General features: G+C 53.5%; 8 protein-coding genes across 8 annotated transcripts; 4 read left to right on the top strand and 4 right to left on the bottom strand.

Annotated features, from left to right (window-relative positions):
- Positions 1-98: 98 nt before the first annotated feature.
- N7510_006416 (OSTA/TMEM184 family protein) lies at positions 99-2,332 on the top strand (the record flags this gene model as incomplete). The annotated part of the gene is made up of 5 exons (XM_056978342.1): positions 99-196; positions 462-549; positions 612-1,646; positions 1,701-2,065; positions 2,128-2,332. The coding sequence occupies 5 exons, from the start codon at positions 99-101 to the stop codon at positions 2,330-2,332; spliced, it is 1,791 nt and encodes a 596-aa protein (XP_056834374.1).
- An 873-nt stretch (positions 2,333-3,205) lies between these two features.
- N7510_006415 (uncharacterized protein) lies at positions 3,206-4,390 on the top strand (the record flags this gene model as incomplete). The annotated part of the gene is made up of 1 exon (XM_056978341.1): positions 3,206-4,390. The coding sequence occupies one exon, from the start codon at positions 3,206-3,208 to the stop codon at positions 4,388-4,390; it is 1,185 nt and encodes a 394-aa protein (XP_056834373.1).
- A 1,607-nt stretch (positions 4,391-5,997) lies between these two features.
- On the bottom strand, positions 5,998-10,144 carry N7510_006414 (uncharacterized protein; the record flags this gene model as incomplete). Its single annotated transcript, XM_056978340.1, has 2 exons — positions 5,998-9,672; positions 9,734-10,144. The coding sequence occupies 2 exons, from the start codon at positions 10,142-10,144 to the stop codon at positions 5,998-6,000; spliced, it is 4,086 nt and encodes a 1,361-aa protein (XP_056834372.1).
- Positions 10,145-10,414: 270 nt separating this feature from the next.
- On the bottom strand, positions 10,415-11,357 carry N7510_006413 (putative pyrimidine 5'-nucleotidase; the record flags this gene model as incomplete). The annotated part of the gene is made up of 4 exons (XM_056978339.1): positions 10,415-10,590; positions 10,650-11,176; positions 11,242-11,243; positions 11,307-11,357. 4 exons carry the CDS (start codon positions 11,355-11,357, stop codon positions 10,415-10,417), a joined length of 756 nt encoding a protein of 251 aa, XP_056834371.1.
- A 368-nt stretch (positions 11,358-11,725) lies between these two features.
- On the top strand, positions 11,726-14,140 carry N7510_006412 (uncharacterized protein; the record flags this gene model as incomplete). The annotated part of the gene is made up of 1 exon (XM_056978338.1): positions 11,726-14,140. The coding sequence occupies one exon, from the start codon at positions 11,726-11,728 to the stop codon at positions 14,138-14,140; it is 2,415 nt and encodes an 804-aa protein (XP_056834370.1).
- Positions 14,141-14,708: 568 nt separating this feature from the next.
- On the top strand, positions 14,709-15,902 carry N7510_006411 (HNH endonuclease signature motif containing protein; the record flags this gene model as incomplete). Its single annotated transcript, XM_056978337.1, has 4 exons — positions 14,709-14,937; positions 14,989-15,179; positions 15,232-15,586; positions 15,625-15,902. 4 exons carry the CDS (start codon positions 14,709-14,711, stop codon positions 15,900-15,902), a joined length of 1,053 nt encoding a protein of 350 aa, XP_056834369.1.
- A 493-nt stretch (positions 15,903-16,395) lies between these two features.
- N7510_006410 (uncharacterized protein) lies at positions 16,396-16,827 on the bottom strand (the record flags this gene model as incomplete). Its single annotated transcript, XM_056978336.1, has 1 exon — positions 16,396-16,827. The coding sequence occupies one exon, from the start codon at positions 16,825-16,827 to the stop codon at positions 16,396-16,398; it is 432 nt and encodes a 143-aa protein (XP_056834368.1).
- A 1,004-nt stretch (positions 16,828-17,831) lies between these two features.
- Positions 17,832-21,128, bottom strand: N7510_006409 (KH domain protein; the record flags this gene model as incomplete). Its single annotated transcript, XM_056978335.1, has 6 exons — positions 17,832-18,896; positions 18,953-19,317; positions 19,368-19,692; positions 19,752-20,213; positions 20,265-20,546; positions 20,607-21,128. The coding sequence occupies 6 exons, from the start codon at positions 21,126-21,128 to the stop codon at positions 17,832-17,834; spliced, it is 3,021 nt and encodes a 1,006-aa protein (XP_056834367.1).
- Positions 21,129-21,275: the final 147 nt, after the last annotated feature.

Genomic DNA, 21,275 nt, shown 5'->3' with positions numbered 1-21,275 from the left:
GCTGACCACCATGATTGCGCGCTCAACTCCCACGGACTAATCTAGTGTCTCAAATCCACGGAGATCGCACTCCTGAGACTCTATCGACTCTTTGCATCATGGCTGGCCACGGGGGTGGAACGGGCTCCAGCCTGGCTCGAGCCATTATCATTGTTTCTGGTGTTTCGGCTCTAGTAGCCTCGATTTTGTCCTTCGTGTGAGCTTCCCTGCTACTGCGACCATCCCTTGTCCCCTCCAGAGCTGACTGTGAGCGTCTTATGCAGGTCCATATGGCTTCAGACGTACGAGCTTCCGTCGCGCCAATACCCTCCGTCCCGACAGCTAACCCAGCATTCTTAGTAAAAACTACCGCAAGCCTCTACTCCAACGATATGTCATTCGCATCCTCTTAATGTTAGTATTGGCTCGCTAGAGCAGGGTCAGGGGTCGAATATCGGGAATGGTACTAATTCTCCCGCCAGGGTTCCCATCTTTGCTGCGTCATCGTGGACGAGCATCATGTCGCTCAAGGCGGCTCAATTTCTAGATCCAATTCGTGATATCTATGAGGTATGGGAGCGCTCCACGGTTGTGCGTGGGAGGAAGACTATACTGACAGGCGTTCTCGGCAGGCGTTCACGATCTACACATTCTTTCAGCTCCTAATCAACTTTCTCGAAGGCGAACGAGCTTTGATTATCATGACTCATGGCCGTCCACCCGTTTCGCATGCCTGGCCGCTCAACGAATGTCTCCCCAAGATCGACATCTCCGACCCGCACACCTTCCTGGCCATCAAGCGGGGGATTTTACAATATGCCTGGCTGAAGCCCATCCTGGCTCTGATCTCGATCGTGATGAAGGCGACGGATACCTACCAGGAGGGCTATTTGGGTATCTCATCCGGATATCTCTGGACCGGTATTGTGTACAACATCAGTGTCACCATCAGTTTGTACTCTCTGGCCATGTTTTGGGTGTGCCTGCACGACGATTTGAAGCCTTTCCGCCCCGTTCCCAAATTCCTTTGTATCAAACTCATCATTTTCGCTTCATACTGGCAGGGATTCGGCTTGTCCATTTTGCAGTGGCTGGGAGCCTTTTCCAACAGCCCTGCTGGGTACACGCCGGACAACCTGGCTGCTGCAGTTCAGGACTGTCTCCTCTGTTGTGAAATGCCCTTCTTTGCCATCGCTCACTGGTATGCGTTCTCATGGCATGACTTCGCGGACCCCACCATCTCCGCTGCGCGGATGCCGGTGAAGTACGCGCTGCGGGATTCATTTGGAGTTCTCGACTTGGTGGAAGATACAAAGATCACGCTTCGGGGCGAGAACTACGAATACCGACTCTTCGACTCGGGCGACAATGTCATCGCGCATGAAGAGTCGGACTCGCGCGTGAAGCGAGTCATGGACGGCATGCGGTATGAGCGGGGAGGCAAGGCAAAATACTGGATCCCGAAGCCTGGCGAGGTCAGCAAACCTGGGGAAGCCAACAGCCGTACCCCCCTTTTGGCTGGTAGCGAATCCAGGCACAGCAGTCGAAGCGAACGACCGAGCCGTAACGAACGCTTCGGCTCTTACACTATGATGGAGACTACGATGGACGATGAGGATGAGCGACTGTTCACCAATGCCCGAGCACTAGAATTCGGAGATTGGAATGTAGGTTGATCCGGAGTGTGTGAAAGGAAAGTCGAGATTGCTGACGGCGCTTAGTACCCTGTAATTACCGCCAACGAAGTGCCAAGAGACCAGCGTCTGCCTATCGGCCGGAGTGACCAGGACTCCCATCGATCGGGAGAGGTCAAAAAGGCTCGCACGCACCGAAAACGCCGAGCGTCGGGCAGCACCAGTTCGCAGCGAGGCCATAGGCCCAGCTCCAACCAGTCCGGTCAAGCCCCAGACGCCCCCCGTTCGGTGCAGCGCAATCCCAGCTCCACCTCCCATAGCTCCGGCGGCTCCCGTCGTGACCAACTGGTTGATCTTGTAGTGGAAGACCGCGAGGCTGAGGAGGAGGACAGAGCCCAGGCACAGCGAGAGCTTGGATCCGCCTGGTCGGGTCCAGAAACCCGACGGTTTTCGTAAGTCTGACCTAGCGGTTCCTTTCCAACAAGCGGTTCTAATTTTATCGTTCGTTCTCCAGAAGGCCGTCTGGGAAACCAATTGACGAAGAGGCTGGATCGGAGCCTCAAGAGAACACCGTGGATTCGGCCCCCGAAGGAGCCTCAGAAGGAAGTGGCGGCTTCCGTCATGATCCTCAGGGCCAGGAGCAGGATCCAGCCCGATCCCCCCCACGGTGGGCGTACCACGGAGTTCTGGACGAGGACAACAATGTTTGGGGCAAATAATCACCATTCGCGGGGAGAGCCTTTGGGTGTAGGCTAGCGTACGTATCATATACGATTGTTCACATACGACGGCATTTTGGATTTTGTCAGTGCGATGAAAGTTAGTTGTAAGCTCGATGAACCCTTTGGGTAGTACATCCGACAGCTTTGCAAGGCTGTCCGCTCGATCTGAAACGCGACACGATGATACGCGCCCGAACTCCCCACCGCGGTCCTTGTCAGGATGAGCCAGTCCGCTATACTTAGCACGCAAGATCCGTGATGGGCAAGATAGTGACGACCCCCGCCTGGCCCCTGACGAATAAGGCCAACCGTGGCAAGCGTGATGGGGGGGATCTACGGTCGTCTCGGGTCACAGGAAGCCAGGCTGACTTGCTCCGTTGGGTCTAGTCTTGGCCCAAAGCGTTGTGTTTCACCGCACTAGAAGGCAGGCCCGGCGAACCCGGGGCTCGGATTAGCGTGACAGGTCGCGGAGGATTGCCATCCTGTGCAGATGTGGGGGGTCTGACATACATGCGACTCTAGTTTTCTTTTCCTCATCTTCCTACTCGTCTTTTCTTCCTCTTCTCCTCCCCTCCTTCACCTTCTCTCGTACCCATACCCTTCTCCGCCTTCTGCGAAGGCGATGGATTAGTGTCGGATGCGCTGGTCGCCATGACGCTGGCTTTGGAGGAAGCAGGATCTATACTCCCGGGTTGGATACGGTCATGCTTGTCATGTGTGTGTCCAGCAGCGGAGGGAGATGCCCAAAGGCAGGGGAATTATGGAGGTCAGTCGTCACAGCAGATAACCCTCAGCATCGGCTAACCAACCTCGCCAGGCACCAAACGGGAGATGGAGGTATGCCATAGTCAACCCCATCTCGTCCCGCCCATGATGCTGCGGGTCTACGATGACCTCCCGGATCCAAGTGTGCGTCAGAATCGGCACTCATTGTCAGCATGGGTGGTCGAGGGGAAGAATCTGGCGTCTCGGGCTCATACCCGAGCCAGCATGCACATCAGAAGGAAATCGAACGCCCAGCACAGGATTAGTGCGCCTTATGACTTCCAATATGTGGGCGGATTCCAGCCCCCGCCTGTGCCGTCTTTACCCAGGCATTTTCGCCCACTGGAGCTCACTATCCATCACGGCGGCAAGCGACTATCGGATCTGCCCTCGTTCGAAGCCTTCAGCCTGGAAGACCGCCCCCAGCGCCAGACGCTGGCGGCACCCCCACGGGCGTTATCTTCTGTTGAATACCGAACGCGGCGCACTCAATCAACAACAGCTGCACTCACCATCCCGCGGAAGCCAACACCGTCTGCCTGGGATACAGAAGAGCTTGTCGAGCAACCGGCCCCAGTGCGCGTCACCAGCGCGCTGATCCCGCATTTCTCAGTCGTCACTCCGGTCGTGATCCTTCCCCCGCCGGTGGATATCCCATCGCCCCTCTCTGACAATATGAGCCTATATTCCGATCTGGTCAGCCCATTCAGCCCGTACGGCTATTATCCATCACCGGCGGAAATCGAGGCGGCTACTCAAATGATACACGATGCAATAATATCTTCGACACCGGTCTCACCTAAAACTCCTTCTCCCAAATCGGATCTCGAGGAAGTCCAGCAGATAGAGTCCCCAGAAAACATCTTCCCCGCCCGCGTGACAGGCTGGTTCCAGCCCCATCACCATCGCAACAATGAAGACCTGAGCACATGCAACAAACAAACGGGCGTGCCAGGCGAAAAGGGATTCACTTTCGACCGAACCCGCACATCGAGCGGGTCCACCCTCGGAACGAGCATCACAGCCACAGTTGGCCCTGACCGAACACGCCATAACTCTTCCATATCCAGCACAATGAGCAACACGCCTTCACTGCGCGGCTACTCCCCGTCCACAGAAAAGGATCTCGAGGCTGGTATCTCGCTCAGTCATAGAATCAGCACCCCGCGAAACAGCTACCCCACAATCTATGAGGACCACCAGCAGCAATATCCCCTTTCGGAGTATGAGTATCCGTCGTCAGAGGACTCAAAGCGGTGGAGTGGTACAGCTGTTGGGGTGGCTTTCTAAAATAACCTAGAGGGTTACTTTACTTACCTGCGCGATTTTCTAAGTCAAGGGAGGGAATATTTCAGCGTTTTCGGTTTCGTTTTTGCTTGGGTTGCTGAGTTCGGTGTTGTTGGCATGCCCGTCTACAAATGATTGATTATTTATGTACTCAAAATACCCCCGCGTTGGCTTTTGGTCTTCTTTTTGCTGTGTCTTTTTTCTCATGATTATGCTTTGGTTTGGTCGTGGAGACTGACATGTTATATAACTGAATCTACTGAAGTAATGAGAGCATGGATTATATATCTCGTCACAAATGCCTGGTCTTCTTAAGATAGTAGACAGTATATCTTTAAGAGTGCCTTTTGCATCACTGTCCGCCCTTCTGTAGATTCATAGTAAGTCACTACGTCCGAGCCCAAGCCTAAGCGCCCTTACGAGCGCCAGCAGCCCAGATAGGAAAGCTCACCTGGCGAACATTAATACCAGATATTATTAGTCGGCTGTCTTACATATGATTCCTCAACGATCCCCTCTTAGAATATTAGTCGCTCATGAGTTTCCTCGAACCGACCTTCTTTCATCCATCAGCTCTCGATCGATATCCACACCCACAGATCTGGACTAAGCATGTCGCACTTCACAGGCTGTCGGGATTGACCAGTCCGCGGATGGGGCTACTATCAAGTGGGCTTACAAAAGTCGAGCTTTTGACAAGCACCCAGATCGAAACAAGGAGCCCAATGCAACAGCTGAATTCCAACTAGTAAGTGAGTCCCTTCCTGCTCGGCGTGCGAGTTATCACTCATCAAAGCCACAATAATTAGCTTGGCGAAGCATACGGGCAACTTTCCGATGTCGATCAACGCCGAGAGTACGACCAGCGATATGAAACAATGATACTCCCCAAGAAAATTGAAAAGGAACTAGACAAACAGATTCGACAATTCGAGAATCAACGCAAGAGATTGCAAAACCTTTTGTGGAACGCAGAAAGGGACGTGGGTAGATTTTACGCGGAGAGAGACAGGCTAGCGAGAGAGAGAGAACGCCTGGTGAGAGAAAAAGCTACGGCGGAAGCATGGTGGCTCTACATCTGCTCCTTTCTCCCAGGGAAAGGGGCAGAGTTTACACGACAGAAACAACGGCGAGATCGCCTCACTGTTGAAATGATTGGGAAGCAGCGCACGAATGAACACAACATCGATCTTCTAAGGAAGAACATTCTATCTTTCAAAGGAAAGATTCAATCTATCTTCTCGGCTGAGAATGTGATCAAAGCAAGGAAGAGAAACGTGGAACAGGACTGGCTCGTGACATTACCACTGAGAATTCGGTCAATATTATATGTAGCTAAGAGAAGGCAAAGAGCTTAAGTGGAATAGGCGCGGCCGTCAAGCTAGACCTATACTTCTACACAAGGTGAGATCCTTGAGACTGTGCTATCATATGACAAGGACAAAGCAGACAAGCGGAGATTCAACAACAGCACTGCTGGTAGTATTTGTAGAGGGTATAAGACAAAAATAGAACATAGAAAAAAAAAATCAGAAGCAAGATTATGTACAGCTCAAAGGGAAGATCTCTCTTCATCTCGAAGCATATTCACACACAAGTCGGACCATTAATCAGTCCGTAGTTACAATCTCCACGCCGCCCGAGCCAGGCGCAGCAGGCTTGCGGCCCTCATCATTACCCATCCCAAGCATGCGCCACGCGCCACCCATCATGCCATGTCCCAGGCCCTGAGGAAACTCGACGGAAGCCTTGTGCGCATGCTTCGGGGCGCGCTGGCGCAACGCGCGCTCCCGCTTAGCTGCCGCCAGACGATCCTGTTCACGTTCGTAGTCGACGATATCATTGCGCCATTCAGCCCAGTGCTCGAAGTTCTCGCGTTGCTGCAAAACCTGGTAGCGGAGGCGGGTTTTCGATGGACGCCATGCAGTCCTGGCAACGCTTGTGGTAGTCTCGCCACTGGCTGATGATGGGAGGAGAGTTGATTTCAGATCGCAGACGCGGGACTCCTTTGTCAGCTTTAGGAGGTGGGTTAGGACATCACGGCTCTCGAGGGCGGTACGCTGGGCCTTTTCTTGTTCGGGGGTTGGGTTTGGTCGGATGAGCGGTGCGTCTAGCCAAGCGTGGAGTTCAGTGGAGCGCTGAACGGAGTACGGGTCGAGCATGTTCGCGCGGCGGTTCTCCTCGCGCAGGAAACGCACGGCCGATTGGAGGCTTTGGACTTCGGCGCGGAGTGTCTCGTTCTCCTGCATGGCGGCCAAGGAGGCCTCGCTGTCGATTACAACACCGTCGCTAGTGGTGGTGACACCTGCCGTTCCAGAAACACGCTTCATACGCTCCAGTCGGACCTTGTACTCGTCTCGCTCGGCTTCGGCGGTCTGCAGTTCTTTCTTCTGACGCTCGACGGTCTTCTCGAGTTCATCGCCCGCGTTTCGGGTCTCTTCGATCTTTGCCTCGAGATCTTTCACCATAGAAGCCTTCTTGCCTGCCTCCTTCATTCTGGATTCGAGGAGCTCGATCTTGATAGTCTGCTCCTCGATGTTGTTGTCTTTCACGCCAAGCGCGGTAGAAACCTCATGGACTTCATTTTTGAGGCGGCGAATCTCCTCATCCGCATCCGGGGAGATCGTTTTGTTGGATTTGAGTTCTTCCGAACGGGCAATCCAAGGGAACGCGCCTCTCTCAAATTCAGTTGTTCGAGACAGGTCGGACGATATGGCATCCAGCTCCTCCAATTGACCGCCCACCTCCCGCAATCTGTTGACGAGCAAAGACAACGTATCATTATTTTCACTTGACGCCTCTGGTGACTGAACAGAAGACGTGGAAACCTGTGACATGCTTTCCAAGACTTCTTGCAAAGTGAATGGCTCGGTGCGACCTTCATCGCTGGTTAGAACGACAATATTCTCGCCGAGTTGTCGAGCGAACTCCGAAAGCCCTCGAGTGGCATCTTCAGTTAGCTTGAAAGGTTCGTCTGCCTCCTTAGAAAGTGCAAGTGATCTTGATCGAAGCTCGTCAAGAGACCGAGAGATTTTGCCCATGGCGACTTTGTATCCGCGAGCTTGAGACACGAAGCCGTCCATCTTGTTCAGAGCAAAGGAGATCTCCTCGCTGCCCTCCTCCGGAGTCCCAAGTTTTGATTGAATGAGAGACTTGAGGCGCGAGATCGCCCCCGCCGCGTGATCGAGATATGACTGGGATAAGTTTGCCCGCATACACAACTCGCCCGAGAACATTTCCGGGTTCGAGGGAAGAAGCGTCTCAGCCAGATGCGTGAGTAAAGCAATGGACCGTTGCAGCTCCACTGCAAACTTCTTCATGTTGACTTCGTTCTTCTTCAAATTCTCGATCCAGAAATTTAAGGTCCGCTCAACTGGCTCCATTTCAAACAAGGCAGCCTTGATTTCACCAAACTGCTCCGGCGAGCAAGCTGTGATGTGATTCACGAACTGGTCGCATAGGGCAGAGATCCAAAGAAGATGTTCCAGGACTTCATGGGCCGTAAAAACTTCCTCGTACGTCGAGATTGCTGACTGATCCGAAACGCGTTCACGGATGGTGCTGCTCATCATTGCGGACTTGAATCCGACACGTTTGAACCGCAAAAGTGCCAGGACAGAGTTCTTCTCACCCTCAAAGTATTCGGGAAGGTACAGCTTTAGGATTGACAGGTGCTGCGATGCTTCCTCTGCCTCCATGCGGTTCAGCTCCATGTTAATAGACTTGGTCTGTGACTTTGAGACGGAGGCCTGCAGCTTCATGTTCAAGTCTATCATGGCTCGAGAACGGGACGTAAGGTCGGTAGCCTCTGCTTCGGAAATCTGCTGAGAGGCCCGCATGTCTTCCAAATCGCTCTGCAGGTTCGTAACCAGCTCCCGAAAACGGGACAATGTGTACTCAAGGTCTTCGATGACTTCGTCCTGCTGTCCAATCCTTCGGGTTTGTTCACTAAATACGCCGTCCCGATAGTCGATCTCCTCCTGGAGCTGCTTCTCGGTTTCGATGTGGGTGTACTCCAGTTCATCACTGATTTCTTTGAGTGCTTCCAAGTCTTCGATGGCAGCCTTGAGTTCATTGATCTCCTCCTGGTAGGACATATTCTTGTCTGCCAATTCTTCGATCATCTCTTCCGCACCGAGCGCGGTCTCCAGTTGCTGTTTGAGGTCGTCCACATTGGTCTCTGCCACCAACAGTTTCTCCTTTGTAGCTTCGTACTCCGATTTCACTCTGGAGTATTCTTCCAAGTCCTCTTCCAGTTCTTTGACCTGGGCCTTGAGTTCTGCTTCTTGTGCCTGGGACATATCTCGCAGGCGAATAAGTGCCTCGCGGAGACGTTCGTTCGTCTTTTCCATCTGCAACCATCCATGGCTAGACCTATCTTCCGGACTCGTCTCCTGACCATACTCATCATTCTCCTCTCGAAGGACTTCCACCTCCAGTTGAAGCTCTTCCATCTTTGAGCGAAGGGCATCACACTCATGTTTGAATGCCTCGGCCGTCTCCTCCGCCATTTCTCGGTCAAGAGAAGCCATCTCCATGAGAGACTCATGTTCTGCCTGCAGGCGCTCAACTTCCTCCAGCCTGCCTTCGGATTCTTTAAGGTTCTTACGCAGCTCAGTGATCTCCATCTGCTGGGGTTGATACTTGGCCTGCAGCTTTTGAATAATGGATTCGAACTTGTCGCGCTCAGACTGGAGTCGTTCAAGGGTCTTGAGTTTCTCTCGATCTTCCGCTCGTTTCTTCTCCATGACCCGAAGCTTTGTTTGGAGTTCCTCAAGTTCTCGAGAAACGTTGGCACTCGACAGCTGGCGTTGTGATGTCGAAGATGTCATGCCTGCCCTTGCACCAGCCGGACGTGCGGCAGTCAAAGACTGCCGAGCTGGTTTTGGTGCTGGAGCTTCGTTTTGCGGCGCATCCCCATCGGTGTCAAGCGATTCCGCATCAGTCGCATCTTCGGACTGTCCACTCGTTCCAGTATCCGGGCCATCTGATGCCTTTGCAGCAGCAGTCTGCCGCAGGGAAGTACGCTTAGCTGCCGCAGAGCTTGCCAATGTGCTTTGGGAGCCAGGCCGTGTCGTCCGAGTCGCCGTCCCGACAGCTGACGGTCGCGCTGGTTTGGAGACAGCAGATTGAGATGTTGAGGGACCCATTGAGGACCTGACAGCGCTGGTTGGTCGTGGACGAGTGGGCGCCACGGTAGAGGTGCGAGCGGCAGCGCTGGTCGAGGAGCGACTGGAGGGCGCGGAGGATCCTGAAAGTTGCTTTGTCGGTGACTTTGTAGGGGACTATGAAAAACACGGAAGTTTAGCTCAAAATCCTGCCGGGGATGAGGGAGTCACGACATACCCTCAGGGACGAACGGGGGGCTCCAACTCTCTGGGCGGGAGTGGGAGTCGAAGCTAGACCAGTACTCTGACGCTTAATTCCTGTAGCAGGAAGTCCACTCTGCCTCTTCAAGCCTGCGGATCTGGGTCCTGCAGGACCGGTGCCGGGTCTGGCGGTTTGTTTACTCTCCCGCGCGGGCTGTTGAATCATAGATGCGATGGCCGTGGAACGCACAAACATGCCGAAGCCCGGGTCGCAGTCAAAGTAGCGTTGTCCTTGCACAGATCCATCGTTCTTGCCGGTTGCTTCATTCAATTCGACGCCAACCCATTCTCCGGGCGCGAAGTGCGTGGCGCCGAGGAAGCGAACGGTGGCCTGGCGTCCGTCGGTGAGGCTGATCACCGAGCCGGAAGAGATCTCTCGATCGGCCATCGTGGGAAAGGCGGTGCCACGACGGGCTTTGACTATCGCTGTTGGTCGAAGAGGGTTGAAGGACTAGGGAAGACACGGAGTCCCTGAACGGACATTTGACGCGCGCCGATCAACTAAGCAGCCTGAGGCAGAAACTTGCCCTAAAGTGAACAACTACAATATCCTCCAAGGGAACAATAATAATAGACTCATTAATCTATGTACATTCGTAGCCCGCATAAGCGAGATTTCTATAGACAAACAACCAGGATGGTGTATCCTAATATCACCTTAAGCCTCTTCGACTTCCGGCTTGAAGACATGGGGAAAGTGAGTCCGAAGCTCCTGGAGGCTGGAAACCAAGTATCTCGACGCCGGGATTCGTGGAATCGGTAGCCCTGGCTCAACTAGGTGGACAACGGTCCACCCCCGGTCTTGCGCATGCTTGCAATTCAAGTGAGAGTCGTCTGTACGACATTAGCATCCGACTGCCGGCTTGGGGTATTCAGGAAACGAAAATACATACCAACAAAGAAGCACGACTCCGTACTAGGAGCACCGGCCTCCTTCTCCGCCTTCGCATACATATCCTGACTCGGTTTGCAGACCAGCGGCAGTTGCCCATAATCACAGAAGGTGATGCCCTCAAAGAATTCCTCGACGTCTAGCAACTTCACCACCCGTTTCGCATGGTTGATGTAGGCATTCGTGAGCAACCACGGCTTCACTTTGCTGGTGTCTAGGCTCTGCAGCAAGCTGCGCAGCTTGGGATCCGGTTTCAGGCACTCATCGAGGGGCAGGGCATCGTCGACCTCGTAGTTGAACTGGAGCGGGTCGATCTTGTGGTGACGAGCGAGGCCCTCAATGGCGAGTCCATATTCCTTGTAGTACTTCTGGTGAAGCATATGCGCATCGTCCTTGTTGAGAGTCAGGTGTTTGACGAAGAATTTGTCTAGAAAAACCCGCAAATTGGTTAGCATCGCATCCCGGACATGATCGAGGCTCGGAGGGACGGACGGATGAGGGTCTGCATCTCGTCGTGGACATTGCATGCTGGAGAGTTGAGTCAGCCTGGGCTCCTTTGGCCGTTGAGGATTGGGTTCCAACATTTCGAATACAACTGTAAGCCCAGTTGTGGGTTAGCGGCTGCAGCAGTTACGCATGCTCGGATTGGTTGACGTACACAGTTGTCGATGTCAAAGAAGAACACCGGGCGGGAGTCAATGGCGGCCATAGTGAAGCGACGAGCTCGCGGGAGCGAGGCGAATCGAGGGTGAGAGAAGCGCAGGAGGGAAGACAGCATGAATAGCTAGTTCATCATGCCAGGCGGTTAGTTCAGAGTCATCTCCCCGGGACCGATGGCCGCGGATTCTTATTGGCTTAGCTGCGTTTCCCGTGACTGGGCAGACTAGTCCGCTCCGGGACTAGCGCCCGACAAACAATCTTTCCCTTGCGCATCAACTTGCACCGTCCTTCTTTTCTTTCTTTCGTTGATTCGCGCGCCAGTTGCTTCTGGAAGAGACACGGGACATATGAGGCTAAAGTCCCTCGTCCATCACCGTCCCAGAAGCTTCTGCATTCAAGATCCCTCTTCCTTAGACCATGGCTGCAGCTCATGGGTCAGCTACTCACCTTGCAGCAGGACCGATGACCCCCTCCGCGCCGGTGGCGGCGGACGAGGTGCAGGAATATGAGAGAATTCTCAAGATCAGCGATGACATTTTCTGGGGGCTACATCCTCGTCTCAAAGTGCCTCAGCAGTTTGTGCGAAAATCAACCACGCGCAATGGTCAACCTGCTCCCGTGGCCCAGACACAGCCAGCCAAACCCAAGCCCTCCAAAACACCTGCCTCTCAACCTCCTGCGACCGCCACTCCTCCCCCAGCCCGCGTTGCCCCCAAACCTGCCTCAGAGATCAATCCTATCTTCTTGACCAAGTCGGATGATCTCGTCAGAGCGGAGTTACAGCTACAACGACAACGGGTGGAGAGAGCGCTGCGGGACCAAGTGGAGCAGAAGAAGCAAGAAACAAAACAAAAGCTCTTGCTGCAGGACACAACCCCGGGATTTGATGTCGAAGAGGTGTTGAACAGAGCACTTGAGCTCGTGAAACCCCTCTCCCTGAGTGATCCCTCGGAGGCTACTGGCCCCGGTGATGACGACAATTCGTTTTATTCCAGTAGAGCCCCAGACTCTCCGCCCCAGATTGGCGACCACCAAAGGCCATCTCCGGGAGCTCGGCTTCAGGGCCACAAATCAGATGAGTTGCAACGGCTGGAAGCTCTCAACCCACCTGGATCTGATCAGGAAATGCATGATGCTTACCCTGTGGCTGACCAGCGTTCATTGTATGTCCAGAAGCAGCAGCCGCGACAGGGCCATGCCGTGGTACAGCAACCGGTCGAACCTCTGGAGGAGCCCGAGTATTCTCCGCCTGCGCCAACGGTACCCCCAGTGGACTATCAAGATGACCAGCGTGGCGCCAGGGGGCGACGACGTGTCTCGGACGGCAGGTATTCCGTTCGTAGCCAGGAAATGCGCAGACCTCCTTCCCCTGCAAACGGCATTAGAGTGGTTCAGAACCATATCACTTCTCCTGCAGCCCCGCGGCCATCGCGAGTGTCACCTCTAGCCACAAAGAAAGCCCCGGCCGTCCAGCAACTTCGTGATGAGCGTACAGGATACCAATCAGACCAGGTGTATTCTGACCCAGATTCTGCCCTTGGCAGCCCTACTGCTCCCGCCCCGAATGTGATCTCTCGAAAAAGGAGAAGACTTGACGGAGGAGCTGGCCGCGCATCACATGCAAACCCTACAGAAACCTACATCAAACAAGAGCCAGTGTCTCCACCGCCATTTGCCGATGATCCCGAAGTTCTTCGCGGTCGACCGCGTCAAGAGCAGCCTGTGTACATTGACAGCGTGTCGCCACGGTACACGCCAGTGGCTGAGAGGCGCGAGCCGGTCCACGAAACTCACGGGTACTACGAGCGCGCATTGGAGCCAGGGCCGCTACGTACAAGTTCTCGGCTCAGTACCAGACGGCCAGTTCGTGATGACGGGGAACTTCGCCGTGTTGCAAGCGTTCAATACGCTAGGCAGTCAGACTATCCTCGCGAATACACTGAGGTCAACCCACATATGGCCCGATCCGCGTCCTATACGGTGGTCGACCGTCCGAGATATTACGAAGAAGCCCCTCATTCCTATGGCCGCCGCTACGTTGCTGTAGATGAACCGCCGCCAACATATCAGGAGCCATATTACGAGGAGGTCCCGCATGCACGAAGAATGGCTCCTCCACCGCGACGGATTGTGGTCGACGAGCATGGCACTCAGTATATTGAGATGTTGCCGGCACAGAGGACACAGCCCATGGCCCCGCCACCTCGTCCAGTATCTCAGGTATCGAGAAGCGATGTGTACGAGGATCGTGCGCCTCTCCGTTCTGCCAGCATGCGCGCTCCGTCTGTTGTGCAAGATGCTTATGGCGAGCACCGGTATGTACAAGAAATGCCACCACCACAGTCCGTCTATCGGCGCGTCACCTCAGACTACGCCCCACCCACAACCAGCGACAGACGGATCTATGCCGCACCATTGGACGGATATGAGACGACTTACTCTCGTCCCGGTAGCGTGCAGGTGGCTGAATATGCTCCGCGACAACCGACGTACTATGAAGAATACAATCCCCCTCCCTTAGAAAGAATCATCCGCACAACAAGTGTGCGCCCTCAACCAACTCGATACGACGAGCCGGAGGAAGTTGTGCAGCGAGCTGGAAGTGTGAGGCCAACTGGGCCCCGTCGCGAGACGAGTGTATACGTGGAAGACCGCCGGGCACCGGAGTACCGGGTGGAAGAACCCCCAGTCGGCGAATACTGGAACCGACCGGTCTATGTCCCTGCGCCGCGACCCGTTCGGGAGCGGCGATACTATGAAGGCGAGGATGGACGTCATATTGCATCGGACGGCGCTGGTGATCTGGTTCAGCGTGGATCTCAGCGTTACTGAAGACCCTTTTTCCCTCTCATATCTACAAGCGTGGCCTATGCAATTTGTGTTTAGGTAGTTGCATAATTGGAGGGTTCTAAACCCACTGATTTTAGTAAACTCAAAATGCTATAGAATATCATGGCCTAAACCATGAAAGAGTATCTTAAGTAGCTGAAGGCACTACCCCTAAGTACTACTACCATAAAGAAGTCTACTATTCTTAATTAGGCTAGTGGAAAGGGGGGGATCAAATAATATTAATGACTTGGCACTGTATAAGGTTGTCAGGATCTAGTCCAAATGTGGCATAGTCCCGAGATTCAACCGGCCGACCATCTTCGTATAGTGAAGACGAGATTCGAGCCCTGGTTTTGTATACCTTTGGTTCTCGATCAGGAATAGCAGGCAGGCGGTCTTTCGCTATGCGTCACCTGTCTGCGTGAGTTGCACCTGCCTGCCTGCCTACTTTCTTTCTTCTTCTTCTTCTTCTTCTTCTTCTTCTTCTTCTTCTTCTTCTTCTTCTTCTTCTTCACTCATCATCCATCCAGTCTACTTTCCCATCGCGTCGTCAACATAATCTCTTAAGATGAATCCTACTCCAATACCAGAGGCGGTAGAGCAGGAGAGGCGACCTCTCATTGATAAGTTGGCCAAGCTGCTTGAGCTTGACCATGTCGACCCGGCTACATGGGCTTGTTTCTGGCTAGCCGACGTCACGAATCTACAACAACTGGTTAAAATGGCTGAAGATGGGGACGCGCACATCTTGCTATTTAGCCTTTCCGGTCCACACAACAATCATCTCGCCAAAATGTGTAAGTCAACTTGAGGCTTCGCTAGCCTAAACCAAAGCTAACGCCTTTTAGGGTCGGGACGCAGCCAATTCACCCGAACTCTGGTTCCGAAGTCTCAGAGGCCATCTATTCCTCGCCGGGAGCGGTCCAAATCTCCCGCCAAATCTCCCGCAAAAGGTTCTCAGCCAAGCAAAACAATCGCTCCTGGAGGCCCACGTCTCCTCCCAGTTTACCAAGTGCGCTCAGAACACGTTAAAGATGCTGTAAGTCTCATTTGCTGGTTCAATATATATAACTTTTGCTAACCACAAGTAGTGCAAGAAGCGCGACAATGACGCCTGCGTCATCACCCATAGTACTTTCATTACTGAAGTTGCCCATATCTATCCATACGCCTTAGGCCAGAATGAGGGAACCCCTGAGCAGACCAGATTCTGGGCAACTTTACGATTGTTCTGGGATGGTACGAAGATTGCTAGTTGGAAGAATGCACTGGCTAGGGATGGCACTGAAACCTGCGCCAATATGCTATGCCTCTCGCCTGATGCGCATAGAGAATGGGGACGGGGGTTTTTCTCCATAGAGCCTGTGGAGCTCAGCGAAGATAAGAAGACGCTGACCACACGCTTTTGGCGGTTCCCTCCGAAGGCAGATGCTAATGCCTCTATTCGTCTTGTTGACCCCCCGATGTGCCCGCCGGTCTTACAGACCCTGACGGGCTTAAGCTCTACGATCGTACGACTGATCGCCCGATTTTCTCTGGAGACCGCGTTATCATGCGTACCGATGATCCAGACATCCTCCCCCTCCCGTCGCTGCACCTGCTTCAGCTCCAGTGGATCCTTAATCGAGTTGTCGCTCTCAGCGGAGCTGCCGAAGAGTTTCTTTGGGACTCTGATGACTTTGGTTCAGAGCTGGAGGAGGAGCTGGAGGAGGAGAGGGAGGAAGAGCTGGAGGAGGAGAGGGAGGAGGAGCTGGAGGAGTAGATGGAAGAAGAGGAGCCGAAGAAGAAGAAGTTGGTACTGCGGCCTCGACATCAGCTCCCCCCAACCGGTGAAAACGCACCGCCACCGTCTCCCCCCAACCAAACGTTGAAGGCAAGGCCACTCAGGCCCAGCAGAACCAGCCACTGTTGGGTAGTCGCAACCCAAATGTCCGGCGCCAGGTGTAGAGCTCGAGGTCATTGCTATTATTATCCATTGCTATTATCCATTACAACTGGCTGCTGCCCATTCCTCTATAAAGTAGGATTCATACAGACCTCATTCTTCAACTCCAAGTCCACGAGATGCTTCGCCTCCACCAAAATTCTTTCACCTCTCGCCATGAGACCCCGGACAAAGACCAAAAAAACGGCGAGGTCGTATTCATAGACTGTCTCTGTCAATAGGGTTGTATGCCGTGGAATATCATGTCCCTAGTGAGCATAGTCGGGATAACAGACTTCTTTTCACAGGTCTAAATCCGCTGGGATATTTGTTAAAATTCAGCTTTCACCTGTTGGCTATTATCACCTCCGTCCACGTCGACATCGGGGTCTATAACACATGCACCGCCTTTAATCGCATTACTTGCATCTCTCTTAAGCCGATCCGCGTCAATCCCAGCTTTCCGCAAGTCCTCCAATATTTCCTCAGCTTCTTGGTGTAGACCTTGCCTCTCGAAATGAAAATAGAGCGATATATAGGATTCGTCCATAATAGAACAAAGGCGATCAGAAGCGATAGCTACGACCTTGCCCTCCGGATACTTGAGATAGTACCCGCCGTTTTCAGGGCCGACTAGTGTTCCTAAATTGGCATTTTGGATCCGAGCGAACGCAGGCTTTGTTTTGGCGATCTCGACGTTTGGAGGAATTGGCGATTTGTATCTTGTAGTGGTGCTTGCGGCGGAGCTATTCAGGCTCGACATTGTTCACGGGGAGTCCTAGTGAAGATAAAGATCACTAGGGTATTAAGACAAGTTAGAGGATCGAGTCGATTGTTTGAAGGATTCTAGTAGGTGGGGTTAAACGAAGACTGCTTGTGGTGGGAGAGAGGGGTTGAGTCCTCTGTATGATCAGTTTGCCCGTTCGGATACAAGATTGTCCTTGATTCTACGGATCCTGATTGTTATAATATAATGAGTCATGAGCTGTTGTCCTCCTCATATGACCTGCAGGGGTCATCAAGAAAGTAACCACAATAGGGTTAGCGGATATAAAGTCAGAGCGTGGGAACCAAGCCAGGAGTAAATTGAGATTACTACGGTGTTTTGGGGTGTCCAGCTCGTGTATAGCCTTTCGTTGAGGCAGGATGCAGGCGCTGTAGATGGGCGATGGTTGGCGCGCACTGGTCTGGTTGCACGCTGGCTGATGATGGAAGGTTCTACACGTCATCCTCCGGAGAACCTGAATGGCAGGAAACTTCAAAGGTCTCTAAAATCAAGGGAGAATCTCATTGATCTGGGGATATCAAAGCATCAACAACAAAGATCAGAACCAATAAAACGAACACAAGAACTCCAGAAAAGCAGTCACCGAACAGAGAAAATCCAGTCAGACCCATCATCAAACCACACACATAACTGTGTTGGACAATCCAGATGGCTCCATCCCAATCCTATCCTACCGTCCTTTGAAAGGGTATGACGGTGAAGCTGCAACGGAAGAAAAAATCACACAAACGACAGAATAAAAACCACATAAAACAAAAATGCGAACTCCACTCCCACTCCTCGGGAGCGAGTCCCGCTCTATCGCGCGTTCTTGGATATCTCGTTTTCTTTTCTTGACGCCTTTCATTGCTTGCGTTCCGTGGTATCAATCAAAAACACAAAGAACAAACCGAAACACACAACCGCTGGAAACTGAACAAAAAATCAGAAATCAAATCAAAAGGGTATACTGCTGCAAATGGATATTTTGGGGGGGTGTTTTAACGCGGTGGCCCAATCGGGGCCGGGTATCCAGAAGTAGAATTTGAAGTGCTAGGACGACCACTGTCAAAAGAGGCGCGCAGGTCATGCTTAGGGGTCATGTCGCCAGGGGCCGTGCCGAAGGGGAATTTGCCGTCAAAGCGCGCCGGCCAGCCGCCGTTGCTGTTGCTGCTCTTGTGACTGTGCGAGCTGCCCAGGACGGGCAGGTCATCCTCGGGGAGGTTGACGCCGGAATCGTTCCAGGGGTTGCGGTATCCGCTGTCTCGCGATTCCATTGAGACCAGGGACGCCTTGGAGGCGTTGCTGGAGGCGTGCTTGAAGAACGAGCCCGGCGAGGCGGAGTGGTTCTTGCGGCCGATGAACGAGGAGAAGGACGAGATGCTGCCTGGCTTACGGAGACGCTCGAAGATCGAGCCCCGCTCACTGGCCTCGTCGGAGAAGTTGGGTCGAGTCGGCGAGTCGGTCACAAGCGGTGTCGGGGCGTGCTGTAAGAGCTTCGAGTCGAAGAATGGCAACGACTCTTCAAACGAGTCAGACTTGGGGCGCGGGATAGCTCCCTTGACCGTTGTCGCATCGAGTCCGTGGGCCACAAGCACAGATATCAAGAAGTCGATGGCATCCTTCAGACCGCCAGCATTGTTCCGTGTATATCCGAGCACCACTCGATCCTCGGGGCCAGCAGGAGTTGGGGATGATCCATCTTCGGGCGTCGAAGGTAGATCGGTATTAACGTCCACCGTGATATCGACCTCGTACTGCTCCTTGAGTTTGGTCCGAACATCTGCGATGAAGTCGGGGGCCTTAAAGTACTCGCGGAGTTCGGTAGAGCTCTGGAAATGAAGCTCATGGCTCTCCGGGACCATACCCAGTAGAGCATCCACGGCTTGGGGAACTTGGTATTCGGGACCGGAGATGGCCACAACATCGCTCGCAAGCTCAGTGCTGGGAAACTCGATCTTGCAGTTCCACTTCTTCTCCAGCTCGTCAATCTCGGTCATGCGGGCCAGCAGTTCACGGTGATACAGCCTGTTGATAACAACTCGCTCGGACACGTATTCGGCATCCTGTGAAACATTATGAGTCTCTTAAGCATTCAAGGTGGGTGAAACAAGCAACTTACAACTTTCTCGACCATGTCCATGATCTCCTGCTTGACAAGGTCCAGGCTCTGCGCGTTGCGAGCTGGTGTCCGGCAGATGACATTGTCAACTTTGATGTCATCGTCTTCCTTGCCCATTCCGCCGCGGTCCATGGCGTTGGAAAATTTGACGAAAACAGAGTACTTCTTCATGATGCGTTGGATGTGCTGTCCACCGATTCCGATGATCCGCTTATGGTACTGGTCCGGGACATGGAAGGAAATGGACGCAGGCATTTCCTGTTCCACCAGATCCAGGCCATTCTTGGTCGAATCGTATTGGTTTCCGCACACATCGATGTAGAAGTTGTACTCGTTGAATCCGTCAAAGATAATTTGGACATTGCCTAGTTATGGATCAGCAACCGCTTTGGAATTTCCGCGAAACGACACTTACTCTGACCCATGATCTTGTTGATCTTCCCGTTCTTCTTGCCACTGACGAACTCCTTGTGCTCGTTGGCCAGTTCAATCTTGACCCGCATCTGGTATTGACTGCGCGTCACAAAGGGGATTTGGTTGATGACTGTCATCGCAGCCTTGACCGCGTCGTCGGATCCATTTATGGTGAAGGTGAGGTTGTCGAAGCTGACCTCTGCTTCCGAGTTGATACAGATATCCGAGAGCATGGACCGGACTTCGGGAGTGGACGGAGCACGAACACCGCCTTGGGCTGGGTCCGGCATGATGATCCACCACGACGCACTATAGAATTGACCAGCCTAAAGAAAAAGGAAAAAATTAGCAATGCTTTTGTAAAGTATATCAAAGCACAACATACCAGAGCCATGATCTCCCGGACGGTCCGTTCGACATGCAAGACCTCCGTGCCTTGGATACGAACGAGACCGCGCTGGCTACCGAGTTGCGGAAACAGAACGTAAGAACCGTTCATTTCCATCACCTTGCGAACCTTGTCCAGACGATCGAGCAGGATGTTATCGATTTTGCTCGAATTGACCACCACATCCTTCACGTAGATTTTGACTCCCATCACCAACTCCCGCAGCTTTTGTTTGGCCCGAGCAATCTGATCCGGGGTCTCGCCCGTGATGAAAACCTCGTCCTCACTCCGGCGATTAGCACCGGGAGGGGTATAGCCGAAGATTCGTGGGAATGGTGGGGGAAAGTAAATGGCGGTGCCGGTAGCAGCCTCGATGAGCTTGATGTTCTTGCGGGTGCGGCCACAGACTAGGGTGTGCATGGTCAACTCCAGCTTCATAGCGTCCACATGACGTTTGAGCTGTTCCGAGGTTAGTTTACTCTTCCTATCAAGGCTCAGGAAAGAACCTACGATTTGGTCGATCATGATGAGCACCCGCGTCTTGGCATGCTCCGTGCTCTCCATGTCTCCGTAGATGGCGAGCCGGAAGCGTTGGTCCAGTCCATTGTCAGAAGCGTAACCGTAAGACGAAACCACCGCACTATCCGCATCGTGAAGCTTCGGGGTCAACAGGAAAATATCAGTTCCAGTGTAGGCGGCCAGGGTATCCAGGTGTTCGAGGACGCTCGGGCGAACTCCTTTGGGCGATCCGTCCATAATCAGGTGCATATCGACGTCAACAGTCGCGCACCGCTGGTAAAGGGGCCAAGTGTTAGCAAGGGATGTGCCAGAAGAAAAAAATCATCCACGTACCAGCATGATCGGGGTTTCGTTCAAGATCTTTGCTCGCATCTTCCGCACTGTCTCACCATCGCCCGTGACGCAGACATTGGTGATCAGACCATTCGGCCGGCGCTGTAGCGAAGGCACAGCCTTGGGCTCCGAGGATGTCAAAGAAGCCTCCACCCGTCCTGCATTGCTTTCCGTTATTTGCCGGCATAGTCTCCGCAAACCCTCGACGTTGTTGGTGTGCACAGGCAGCTGGTGTACCGGGGTTCCCTCGGGGGTGCCCTCGGGGAAGGTCCAGCGCTGAAGGGCGGCGGGACTAGCGTGGATCACGTCTTCGACGTCGGGACCGGCCAAGGTAGAGGAGAAGGGCACGTTGAAGGACTGATTGACGGTAGGGTCGATACTCGACGGGGGCGTCATGGGCGGCGCACCGTGTGGTCGGCGGATGGCCATGTCGGTGGTGTGAGGTCGGGACATCCCAAAGGTCGGCGTCATTCGTTCCCAACCATGACGGGCCTGGCCCGTGAAGTTGGAAATCTTGTGCATGACCAGGTTCGGCGAGAACTCTGGCCCCTGGAACGTGTCGAGGGGAAAGAAGAGGGAGGAATGGTGGAGGATGGATGCTGGACGGTCGTCGAGTGGGTGGGTGGTGGAGGAGTGGGTGGTCAGACCGTTCTCGACAGGGATAAGGAA

This window comes from Penicillium lagena, assembly GCF_028827675.1.
Source record: "Penicillium lagena strain IBT 129212 chromosome Unknown utg000003l_segment0_segment0, whole genome shotgun sequence".
Taxonomy (NCBI): Eukaryota; Fungi; Ascomycota; class Eurotiomycetes; order Eurotiales; family Aspergillaceae; genus Penicillium; species Penicillium lagena.
The sequence above is the reverse complement of the archived record's forward strand: the minus strand, read 5'-3'. Positions and strand labels throughout refer to the sequence as shown.